The sequence below is a fragment of the Bipolaris oryzae genome, assembly GCF_000523455.1.
Source record: "Bipolaris oryzae ATCC 44560 unplaced genomic scaffold scaffold_70, whole genome shotgun sequence".
NCBI classification, from domain to species: Eukaryota; Fungi; Ascomycota; class Dothideomycetes; order Pleosporales; family Pleosporaceae; genus Bipolaris; species Bipolaris oryzae.
Window position 1 is genome coordinate 4,855 of NW_006911346.1, and position 12,097 is coordinate 16,951.

Here is a 12,097-nt window from a genome sequence, read left to right on the forward strand (position 1 = left end):
ATTGGCGGCCGGCCAAGTATTGGCAATGGAGCCTGTAACGCAGCGCTGAGTGGTGCTGAGCGGTGCTGACTACACTCGACGACCTGCCCTCACCACTCGACGTGCCTATGCGAAACAGCGGTTGGCCGCCACATCTGCTCGCCCTAGGCCCCAATACTCGCGCCCATGCCTGGCGTCTCGAGGCTGCCCTAGAGTAAGACGGCTAGCCCACATGTGCGTGTCTGTGTGCGCATCCCATCCCATCCCATCCCCATCCTGTCCTGTCCTGTCCTGTCCCATCCACCCATTCCCTTCCATCCTAGTCTCCTACCAGCAACACACTCCAACACGCTGCCCGGCATCCGTGCCCCCCCATTTTTATCTGCCCTCGACGCCCACGCCCACACACACACACACACGCCGCCTGCGCCCACGCCCTCTCGCTTTCGCCGGCTCTTTTTTTTCTCCTCTCTTACCTCTTCTCTCACCCTCTCACCCTCTCTCTCTCGCCTTCTCCACTTGCTTGCACGCCACCCGTCTACCTGCTTGCTTGCTGGCTTGCTGGCCCGTAGCACTCGTCGCCTGCCCCGCTTCGCTAGCCCACCCTCCTCCCTGCCATCCTCCACCCCCCGGCGCCCGTGTTGCACCAGCCTCTAATCTGCCCCGGCTGCGCACATCCCTCGACACTTAGTGTAGCGGACTTCCTACAAGACCCTGCCACACTCACCCTCCTACAATCAACCTGCCCCGACCCATTGCTTTCTCACACCGGCGCCCACACGCGACCATGACCACCGTTGTCGCCAATCCCCCGGCCCCTGCCCAGCATGCGGCACCAGCGCCCGTCGACGGCGTAGGCTCCTCGAGGACATATGCTCCCATTGCGCCCTCGACTTCCTCTCCCCACCAACTGACGCCTACCTCTCGCACAAACAAACTGCCCCCCCACGACAATGCTTCACCTACCTCCTCCAGTCCAGGTGCACAGCACAGAGCAGAGGCAAAGCGCTCCCCTCTTTCGTACGTCGTTTAGTCTTTCCTCCCGATCTTCTACCTCTTCTTCTTCTTCTTCTTCTTCTTCCTCTGCCTCTCACTCTCCCTCGTGCCGTCCAATGTCGGCCTCGTCACCCACCTCCACCTCAATGTCCCCTCCACACAGAGACATCATGTCACTCATGTCTAACCGTCCCTCGTCGCGCAGATCCCGCGGCCCGGCCCCCAAGATAGTCGTCAAGAAGGAGCCCTCCTCCCCAGACATGCCCACCACCACCCGGCACCGACCCCAGCGCCTTAACCTCTCCAACCACAACATTGTCCACTCGTCCGGTGCCCTTACAGCCCGCCCCTCTGGCCAGCTGCTCGATGTAGGCCTGGCTTGCCTGTCACCTGGCTTCCACACTCAGGACCCCACCATGCGTGAGCAGCTCCAACGTAGTCTCGATGTAAGAGAGCGCCAGAGACAGATTATCGAGGCCCGCCAGAAGCACGGCAAGGGAGGCCCATCCGAGGCAGACGAACCCCGTCCAGGCACAGAGATTGGCGCCTTTGGCCGCACAATAAAGACTCCCCAGACCTCGCGCCGCAAGGGCCCTCCTCCAGCCCTCTCTATTGCGCCTCCTTCACACCAGTCGTTTGCAAATGACCGTGTCATCCAGTCGGCGCCTCTCAACCAAACCTTTACTGGCCTGCGCAGCAATGCACCCTCATCAAGACACACCAACGCACCATCCAACCTGTCACAGTCTTCCCACATTCACCATGTCCCGGCCCAGCAGACCAGCAATCGGTTACCACCCATCTCGGACGTCTTCCCGGAGCCTCTTGGAACTGCACGCAACGCCTACCACAACGGCAGCCCTGGACACTCTTCGCACTCCAACGTACAGCCCCCAATGCAATCACCCAGCTTCCCGCCCCCACAGTTCACTCAGCCTCCGCCAACATCAAGGCCCCGCGAGTACAAATCTGCTGAGGAGGCCGTCCAGCAAATGTCAGGTGGTCGAGAAGATCTGCTTCCCCGATTGGTCCACTACGGTGGCCACCAGCCCCCAACGCCCCCATCGCCAATGCCCAATAAGAACGCCTCATCAGCACACCATGTCCGCCCAGAGTCGCAGCGCAGCACTAGCTCCCGGAGACGTGGCCGTGACGAGTATGAGCAAGACAACGGCACCCCTCCACTCGGCCGCCAACAGCCTCGTCTGGGCCCATTCGGCGCTGGCCGCGACTCGCCAGAGACGCAGCTCAGAAAGAAGGAGGAATTCATTGGACTTTGCGCAAGAGCCTGGGATCTATTCCACTCGTAATGTTTTTGCCACTACCGTCAATGCTCTTTTGTCTACTGCAATTTCTCTTTTCTCACCGTCATTTTCCATTTCCCTCTTACACACACACCCATGGCGCATGTCGGAGTTCATCATGTCCGTAGTGCACCACTCTCGCTTCGTCATCATACCTGGTTCTATTTTCAACACGCCCTCGTGCGATGTTCATTATTACCCTTTTCGACTCGGCATTTATTATTTAGGGAAATCTGCGCCACCAATTTTTTCATACGTTTAGTGACAGCTCTTAGCCGTCCATGGGCAACGCACGGTTATACCCCCACACCACTCCACACGCAACCTTTTTTATTTATTTCCCATGTCCAGATTTCCTTGAAATAATCCTGGGTTACCCGATTTGGTCTCCAAATGTCCTTTTTGTTTTCCTTTTCGAGTTATGGTTTCCACGAGTTATTCGCAACGAGAAGAGGGTAGACAAAGCAAGGGGGACCATCTTTTGTTTGTTCGTGGCTGAAGCGGGACATCCCTCGTCTTGAAACACGACATGTCTCATGACACGAACAACTCCTCTCTTCGCACCCTCTTTTTTCTTCTAGCCCCTCTTTTCTGAAGAGTCGGCTGGCGGGACTTCCGGTTTCCGCCTTTTTATTCATTTTCTCTTTTGGCATTTACTATGGTCCATGGGGTTTTTTTGTTGGGAACGTGATACCTTGTTTTTCGGCAATGGCAGGCAGTGGAGGAAATGGAGGGGAGTGCGAAGGAGAGAAAAAAATTCGAGGTGGTTAATTCAAAGTGGAGGATGAGGAGAAGATGGCAAAGAAAGTTTTTCTTCGCAAAAGACAAGACCGAGTCTTTTTTTTGATCTACTACTATATCCAGACTCCGAAAGGGGTTTTTTTTTAAAACCTTAAAGCTACCTCAGAAAAATGGGAAATCCGTGTGCATTGTTCAATTTTTGTGCCCTTATCCTCTGCTGTGTATTGCAACTGAAAAGCAGAATAGTGATAGTGATGTCATTACTAGGATTTGTCGTCTTACCATTTTTCTTCCGTTGAAACCAACTCATCGGGATTCCCGTTTTTTTCCTTCTCGTATTCATGATCTAACTTTCTCCCGCAGATAGATTAAAAAATCCACAAACACCCAGCAAAGAAAGAAACAACTAGTTTCAAATCACACTATCTACCTCTTACCAGGTTCAACCTCACCATTTACAACCCGCTTATTTTTTTTTCCCCTTCTCTCTATCTCTCTCTCTCTTTCGCAATCGTTGGTGAATGTAGCTAGCTACTTTCTTCCATATCTTCCGTCCGACCGACCGATACTTTTCATCCCACCGGGTCAAATGATCTCTCTGCCATCTCCGTAGTATGGAAAATCACGTCATATCTCCGTCCCGCGCTTACAATTAATTTTTTTTTCTGTTCGGTTGTTTGCGTGGTTGCGCGAGCATGTGAAAAAAAAAAAGTAGTGCGAGGTGGAGGTGGTACGATACCCGCTGAACGACGGTTCAATGTGGAGAGGTACTCGAGGTGGATTAGGATGATGATGGGTTTTCGCACCAATCAGCTTTTTCCCCCCTTACCCTTTCGCTGAAAGACATATATGCTCACGTGCCTCATCTCGCGCCTACTTCCCCATACAACCCAGCATCACCATCGCGACCATCTCCCCCTTAGCCACTACGTACAAACCCCCCCAAGAACGCTAAATGCGAATCCAGATACGTCAATCGCGATGTACTAAGTAGATAGATACCCCCGAGAAATCCCCCCCCCCTTGCGCCCTCCACTTACCGACCCAGTGTTTCATCACACGCAAAAAAAAACGCATCGATCGCGGGTTGGAGCGAGCGTTGGAGGGAGAGAGAAAGAGAAAGTGTGAAACGGAAGCCGTGCGTAGACGCACACGCGTGCAGCCGGGTTTGACAGACCGGGGTTCAAGGGTGTAGGGATCAGGGAAGAAGATGGAAGGGAAGTCGTACGGACGTAAGAAGGGGAGTGAGTAGGGATTAGTCAGATGGAAGGGTATGGGTATGGGTATGGGTAGGTGAAAGGTAGGTTTGGGCGGAGGAGAGCGGAGGGCGGAGGAGGCGAGGTTGGGGGTTAGGGGCGGGAGATGGATGCTAGATGCGCCTAGATGCGAAAGATGGAGATGGCAGCATTGCGCGTATCTGCGTGGTTGATGGTCTTGGGTGGATGGACATAGGACAGGAGAGCAGGGTGTAGTGTAAATGGAGGGCGCTAGATGAACAAGGCAAATCCCTCCCTCCCGCACGTGAGTCTACATAGTAGTAGATTACAAAGTAGAATTCTGGATTCTCAAAACAAAAACAAAACAGGTACGTTACGTAGGCCTTGCAAGGCTAGAAAAGGCCAAGGTCATGCTCTGCTGACAATTTCACTTTTTTTTTTCACCTGGGAGCTGGCTGGTTCTTTGTAAGTAAGTAAGCAAGATTGGTTGTTAGTCGGGCCGTTGAGCTAGGGTGGTTTCTCTTTTGCTGGTTGATTTTTGGTGGCTTGACGGGGTTTAAGGAACATGGGATAATTTGTTTCCTTGGGAGAGTTTTTTTGTTTTTCTTGGAACGAGGAATAGAGTGATGGTGTGTTTGTACTTCAAGTATTCGTTTGTATAAATCATAACTACGTACATATACATGTATATATATGTGCATCTATGTGGAGGATCAAAAAAGTACAAACAATCCATCAATCTATCAATCGCCACATCTCGAACCCTTGCACACCCACCTTTACCTTACTCGCGCAACCCAGTGCACAAACACCCCTCAATCCCTCCTCTCTCTCTCTCTCTCGCTTTTGATCGACAGTCCGTGGCCGCCCTGCATCCCCGTATGCCATGTGCAATCTTGCACATTCCCCTTTTCTGTAATCGCCCGGCTGCCTCCATTCGGCACTATTACGCAAGGCGGTTCCCCTTTTGGGGGCCTGACTCTGCGCCCGAATAGGATAGTGCGGGGTGCATGGTGGACGGATGTGGGTAGTGAGGCGCAAGGAAAAGGGAGTTGGCGGGCGCTTGTGTATGTAAGATCTACTCTTAGGGGGTTAGTGGCTTAGCTTGCTTTGTGGCTACTTTGGGGGTTGGGTATAGGGGGATGTGATGGGCAGGTTTTTTTCGATGATCGGATCTTTCAGCGGTGGAATTGTGAGTGGCTGGGTGAGTGTTCCGAGGAGAGAGACGCCGCGTGAAGGGGTGGTAGGTGTGGAGTTGTGAAGGCTGATGAGGTGGTGGGATAGAGGTGGACTATTTTATACGAGGTATGCTGTGCACTGACTTTAGCGTATCTTTTTGCTTGGACTTGGCTCTGGGATGAACATATCATGCCGCTCGTGAGACATGGAAGAACTTGCGTTGAATTTGATTAGATTACTGCCGTATTGAAAACAAATAAAGAGTTGTAGTTCTGGTTCTGATTGAACAGTACTTGGGCCCGTTACTACACATGCCAAGGTCATGTTGGTCATGTGTATTTGCCTATCTCGAACCACAAGCTATCCTCCTTCTTTTCCTTGACCGTAGTAACACGATGAATTGGTCTTATTATGCATATACGATGCCCACTGGAGTGTTTATCAATTCTTTCAATATCAGTAGTAGCCTTCCGTGTCCCTGCTCATGATGACGCCCAAAGAGTGGCAGATAATCACACAAAGACTTTCTAGGATGCAAAAAGGACAAAAGTGTAGGAAAGTTTGTATGTAGTATCTCGCCCTTTGTAGTCTCTTTTGTTCGGACACGTGTAGGCGATCTACGGGTTTGGCTAACACTATGAATTCTGTATTTAGTAGTGCTAATACTAGACCACACCAATGATGCGGAGCGATTGTTGCTATTATGACTACAATTCTCTGCTGTTTTCTATCCACATGTGTAATAATTGCAAAACACTGCGACTATAAATTGTGTCCACTTACATAAGTACACGAAGGAATGTGGAAGTAGTATGTTATATGCTCTGTGCTTATATAATGCAAGAGAATGTGTACGTTTTTATTTGAACACTAGATTTCATGAATAACACGTGGCCTTGGTAAATATGAACATTGACATAAGAAAGGGAAGCTTGAATGGGAAGACCGGCTATTGGGATGGCATTACCATTCCACTGACCATCCCGCTATTGCGCATGCCAAGTAGTTCCTTAAACGGGATAACGGCAAAACGAATTATGATAACTCGTGGATTAGAGCATAGAACGCTCTTATAGAGGGAGAGAAAAAGGAGTTATGTAGTGACTTCACACGTTAATACACCAACTCAGTGTCCGGATAAAAGGGTGAGTATGTATGACGACATCATTGTGTCTGGCATAGACACCCTCAACCCCCAAACTAACCCCACACTACGATGTCTCACAGCATATTTCTAGCAAGTGTCCCTGTGAAAATCAACGGGATGAAGCACACGACCTTCAACCCTAAACCAAGACTGCTTATTCAAGGTTTGTTCCATTGAAAGACCCTGAAGTGATCAAGCCCGACAGCCGCTATGGCTTGGGAACGACGGGTGGATATAACAAGGGTAAAGTGCTGCCTGTTAGACCATTCATACACTTGCTGCAAACCTTATGACTCTACAGGGCTCTTTATACGACCCGTCATGTAAACTAGAGGTCATAACCGGCAGAGTGCCCCCTAGACATGACCTGACACTTCCTATAATCGTCTGACAGATGCTTGCGGCACATATAGTGACCAACGGAAATTTGCCATGACTATATATACCAAACTTTTCAAATGGAGCAGATTTGAGATATATTGAAGTGTCCAGATGACAGGTGGAGTTGAGGGGTAAAGATGATGCTTACTGCATTTGAAACAATCAAGGACGTTTGGCGAGAACGGCGAATCAAGCATGCGGGCCGCACAAAACCCCACGAAATTAATAAGGCTGAAATCGAACATAGACATCTCCCCACTTTGCTGTAGTGTTTTGGATTGTGAATTAGCGTATGGATTAGGCAGACTTGGATCAGGCCAGCCGTGTTGCGGATACTGAGACATGTGGCCTTGATTTGGACGGTTATCCGGAATGCTGACAATGCGGACGCCCTGCTGTGACAGTGTTTTCGCGGCTTTGTTGCAACATGGAGTACAGGTTCGACCGGACTGTTATTCTCGGACGCCCTTGTGGAGGTGGGTAGTGGTGGGGCCAAGACGTAATGTTTCGTCGGCCGCGTTGAGGTCTTGTGTAGCGGTGCAAGAGTCCTATGAGGGCCTGGTAACGTGGCCAGCCCAGGTAGAAGCGTCGCAAGTCGACGGTGGAGCGTAGCTGGATGGCCAGTCACAAGACAGCACCGCGCAGCCAGGCGTGATGATGCTGCAGCAGCGGCGACATGGGGCCATGTGGGTGGTGGGAGAGCGATGTGTTCGGACAAGGCCAAAAATAGAAGCGGACATGCTCAGCTGCCTTAAGTCAACAAAATGTCCCCGAAGCAGCCAGGCCTGACCCGCCAAAAGCACATCAAGGACCGCAAATTATCACCATCAACCCGGACCCTCCCCACGACGCGACCAGACAGCGCGCATCGACGTATTGGCTTGCGCTGCATCGCTCCCGCGTGGCGACAAAGAAGAAGGAATAATAGTAGTAATTGCACAGCGACGGCGCTGGGCGCTTCGCATCCTATCCCTGGCCTGGTTCGCGCTGTGTTTGCAGGCCCCATTGCGACAGCAGCCGCTCCATCCTTCCGCCCTCTTCTTCTCGGTCCATCCAGTCCAGCCAGCAAAGAGGGAACCCGTGGACCAGAAGAACCAGACTGTCGCGCGCGCTCCTCGGGGCATATCCATGGCCTATTGCTGACATTAGCGCGGTCGCGACTCATCACTGCGCCCTCATGGCATGCTGATCGGCAGCGGGAGCAGCTGAGAGAGATAGAGCGTTACATCGCGAAGAACCCAAAGAACCATGCACGTCGACTTTGGCGAGGAGGGACAAACGGACCATTCCCTCCTGACAGCCAACGGCCACTCCCACGCCCACACCCATACACACACCCACTACGACCACCCAGGCCCCGGCAGCGGGCCGTCCTACTCGCCCTTCCGGCATTCAGGTGGCGGTGCCGGCGGCGGCAGCGGTGGAGGCAGTGGCAGCAGCAGTGGTGTCGCAGCGATTGACCCGGGACTGGATCAGAGCACAGGTGCCAGCCGTAATGTGCACACGCCATCAGGCCATCTACTTCAGCCTGACAATACCGGACATCTCGCCCACGGCTTCTATGGCGACATGCGCAGCTCCCAGACTCCCCCGGCTTCTGCGAATGCCTCGCCGCGCTTCTCCGCCATCTCACCCACCAGCCAGCCGCGCCCGGGTACTGCCCACTTCGAGCCCGCCGACCGCGACCCGCCCCCGCGCGACGTATCCGACGACACCATTGACAATGCCTACGCCGCCTTCATCCTCTACTGCAATCCAAACTTCCCTACTACCACCGACACTACCGAGCTAGTCAAGCTGTTCCGCACGCCGCCCAAAAGCGACGGCAATGCCTTTAGCACATGGGCCCTCTTTGAGTTGATCCGCAAGTTTGACGCAAAAGAAATAAAGACCTGGACACAGCTGGCTCTGGACCTGGGTGTGAAGCCGCCAAACACAGATGAAGGACAGAGCACACAAAAAGTGCAGCAGTACTCTGTGCGATTGAAAAGATGGATGCGCGCTATGCATATTGATGCGTTTTTTGAATACCTACTGGGAAAGCAGCACCCCTATTATTTACAAATACCACCTCCTCATCAGCCTTTTCCAAGCCAAGGGCGTGATGGCGTGCCTCTCGAGGAAGACCTGGCCATCAGGGCTCTCGACCCCAAGTTCAAGCCCAAGCGCGGGCGCCGAAAGGCCGATGACGGAGAGGACGATATAGACTTTGACGAAAGCACTCCAGCTCGTAAACGACCCCAGCTAGATACGAATGTGGCATTCGGCAATGTATTGCAGCCGCAATCCGCATACCCTACTAGCGCGCATCCAAACAACATGCATGGAGGCTTTCTGACACCACAAGATCCATGGACTGCAGTCTCAACTGTCACTCCCTCTTCCGCCAACACTGCAGTCTCGGCTCCAAGTCGTCTAGGTCAGAGTGGTCTTACTCCTTACACGGAATCACCAATGGGCGGACATCATGCACGATGGCGTGTGAATACACAGGATGCGCCTCATACACCACACCCGCTTTCTGCTGTCACCCCACAGTCTGCGTATCCGTTTTTTGACGAACCACAATCGGCCGTCACGCCCTCCAGCACCAGATCACGCTCTCGCCGGCGTCATGGTCCTGCTGTATCATCGGCTTGGTCATCCAACAGCGGAACTGCCACTGGCAAACTTCGCGGTCGGCCTCCTAGTAATCGTTCGATCAGAGACGGGCCCTTTGTAACATTTCCAGCAAATCCAAAGACCAAAGAAGGGCCGCCCATTGATCGAAACCCAGGCAACTTGACTCCAATAGTTGAGCGAGCGCATTCGGACCCACCAGCCCCGGAGGGCTCTGTTCGTTTCCCACCAACACCTGCGTCTGCCGTTTCTCCATCGAAAATCGAGGGACAATCTGCAGTAGGTGCGCCACAGAAGCAACGGTTGAGTCTCCAGGTTCCTCCCAATGTTGGTAATCCAGTAGTACGCCTGACTACACCAACTGTGCTTGTTAACGGATTACAAAACGACTCCCCAAGCACTGGACTAGGACCATCCCCGATAAGCGCCGCGTCCACCCAGGTCTCGCCTGCAAACGCCTACGAGCAACAAAGCATGTACGAGAAGCAACACCGACCAACCCATCAGACGTACCACGGGAACCTCACCCCATCCGAGACGCCTGCGCAACCGCGACCACCGCCACCAACACACTCACAACCAGAACCCGAACTCCCCTCAACATCACCACAATTGCCCTCAGCAGTCCCCCTCGAGACGCTGAACCGCGCGCTAGCAGCAGAACTAATACGCGCCCCATTATCCGGGCGACGCAAGCGCCTACGAGGCAACGAAGCCAAGCGCCTCGCCTCTGCAATCCTACAGCCGCTCCACGCCAAGCCACCACCTACCTCCCTTGCTCCCACGAAACTCATGAGCGACTACGCCCTCGGCATCGCCATCAGCAGCTGTCTCGGTCTCGCCTCTACCGTGGGCGTCGGCGCTGGTGGACCCACCGGTGGTGTGCGGCGCGTCGAGTGCGTGCGGTTTCGCGTCGGCGGCGATGGGTATGAATCACCTGTTGACGAGGAGGAAGATGATGACGAGACGGAATCTTCCACCGCTGCGGGAAGACATGGTGCGCGCAATATCAAGGAGACGTTTGATGTCTTTTTCAACGTGGCATTTGGGGGCTTGACGGGCGAGTGGGTTGCTAAAGGGTTGGATATGTCTGCTGTTATGGATCCGGAGGATGATGCTGAGGCCACCCGGGATGCTGCTGTGTCTGGGGCGGATCCGAATGCGGAGAGTTGGAAGAGTAGGTATCTGGATGCTAGGAGTCAGCTTTGGCAGAGTAGGGAGGAGGTGGGGAAGCTCAAGGATAGGATTCTTGAGGCTGTGTTGTGAGGTTGTCGCCTTCCCTCCCCCTTTTTCATGTGTTTTATATTCATCCAAGGGTGAATTTGTATAAGATATGTTTGGCGTATATAGGGTGTGTTGGGTTGGATTGGATTGGGTGGTTGGGATTTGTTATATACCCCAGTGTTGTTGTGTAGCTGCTGTTGGGACCATTTCGGGTTCGTACTCCTTTCTGGATGAAAGGGGATTATTCATTTTAGTCTTGCTGCATGTAGATAGTTTTAGTATATGAAGTTCGTTTTTATTTCTGTTCTTTTGACTGTGCGTGCATTGGTGTTGTGGTAGTGGTTGATTGAGGCGGTGCTTTGTTTCTTGATAAATGGTATTGCATATGTGGGTTTGGAAGACTCCCTTAGTTTTAACACTGTGTTCCGCTTCATTGATTTTCCGCAAGACATTCAAGTCTATACATCATCCTTCAAATCACCTTCGAGCAGTAAATAAGTTGGAGAGCTAGATGCGCTGAGGGCCATTTTGCATGACACCCACTTCCTGTGATCATTAAAAAGTCATTTCCCTCTACATCTATATCCCTTAAATCATCTCTGACTACTTAAGCAAACCTAGGGACCAGAAATCAAATCACGCATTTAAATACTACTCGCTTCTTTGGCAGCTTCGACAGAAACCTCGTCCTTTTCCCATGGCTTCTTCCGCTTGGGCTTCGTCGCTTGCGTCCCTTGTCCTTCTAGCACTGTAGGCGGAATCTCCTTGATACCTGGTACTGGTTTTCCGCTCGTGATCAATTCGACTATGTGGGCGAAGCTGGTAGGGTAAGGTGCGGGCGGCTCGGTTGCGGTTGGAGGCGAGGGAAGAATGCCGCTTGGTTCGGTAGTTGTAGGGGGAGTAGCGGTGCTTGTGGTGGTAGAGGGTAATTCTTCGTCTATGACAGAGGATGCAAGTACATTGGTTGAACTGGGGGGTGTAGGAGGTGGCCGGTTGCGGGCGTTGCGGTAGGCTTTGTAAGCGTCAAAATCAATGTTTTTGTTGTATTTCCTACGCAATCTGAATCAGTATAATTTGACAGAATAACCCAACATGGTTCACTTTCACCGTTACGGCTGCTGCGTTTGTACATACCTCGCGTAATAAAAACACCGCGCCCGTAATGCTAGCTCAGTCGTTTGCTCTGGCGTACTGTTGCTGCCTATGATCGCTTGCAAACCAGCCTGAAACTCCACATCATCGTCCCAGTTATACCGCTCTAACGCTTCGTAGACGTCGTCTAGTCCATCCGTGGTGACGCTCATGGCTCA

At 52.4% G+C, this 12,097-nt stretch overlaps 3 protein-coding genes across 3 annotated transcripts; 2 read left to right on the forward strand and 1 right to left on the reverse strand.

Moving 5' to 3' along the window:
• Positions 1-766: 766 nt before the first annotated feature.
• COCMIDRAFT_36990 (uncharacterized protein) lies at positions 767-2,285 on the forward strand (the record flags this gene model as incomplete). The annotated part of the gene is made up of 2 exons (XM_007690043.1): positions 767-999; positions 1,139-2,285. The coding sequence occupies 2 exons, from the start codon at positions 767-769 to the stop codon at positions 2,283-2,285; spliced, it is 1,380 nt and encodes a 459-aa protein (XP_007688233.1).
• A 5,907-nt stretch (positions 2,286-8,192) lies between these two features.
• Positions 8,193-10,829, forward strand: COCMIDRAFT_96124 (uncharacterized protein; the record flags this gene model as incomplete). Its single annotated transcript, XM_007690054.1, has 1 exon — positions 8,193-10,829. One exon carries the CDS (start codon positions 8,193-8,195, stop codon positions 10,827-10,829), a length of 2,637 nt encoding a protein of 878 aa, XP_007688244.1.
• Positions 10,830-11,431: 602 nt separating this feature from the next.
• COCMIDRAFT_96138 (uncharacterized protein) lies at positions 11,432-12,091 on the reverse strand (the record flags this gene model as incomplete). Its single annotated transcript, XM_007690055.1, has 2 exons — positions 11,432-11,837; positions 11,922-12,091. 2 exons carry the CDS (start codon positions 12,089-12,091, stop codon positions 11,432-11,434), a joined length of 576 nt encoding a protein of 191 aa, XP_007688245.1.
• Between the last annotated feature and the right edge of the window lie 6 nt (positions 12,092-12,097).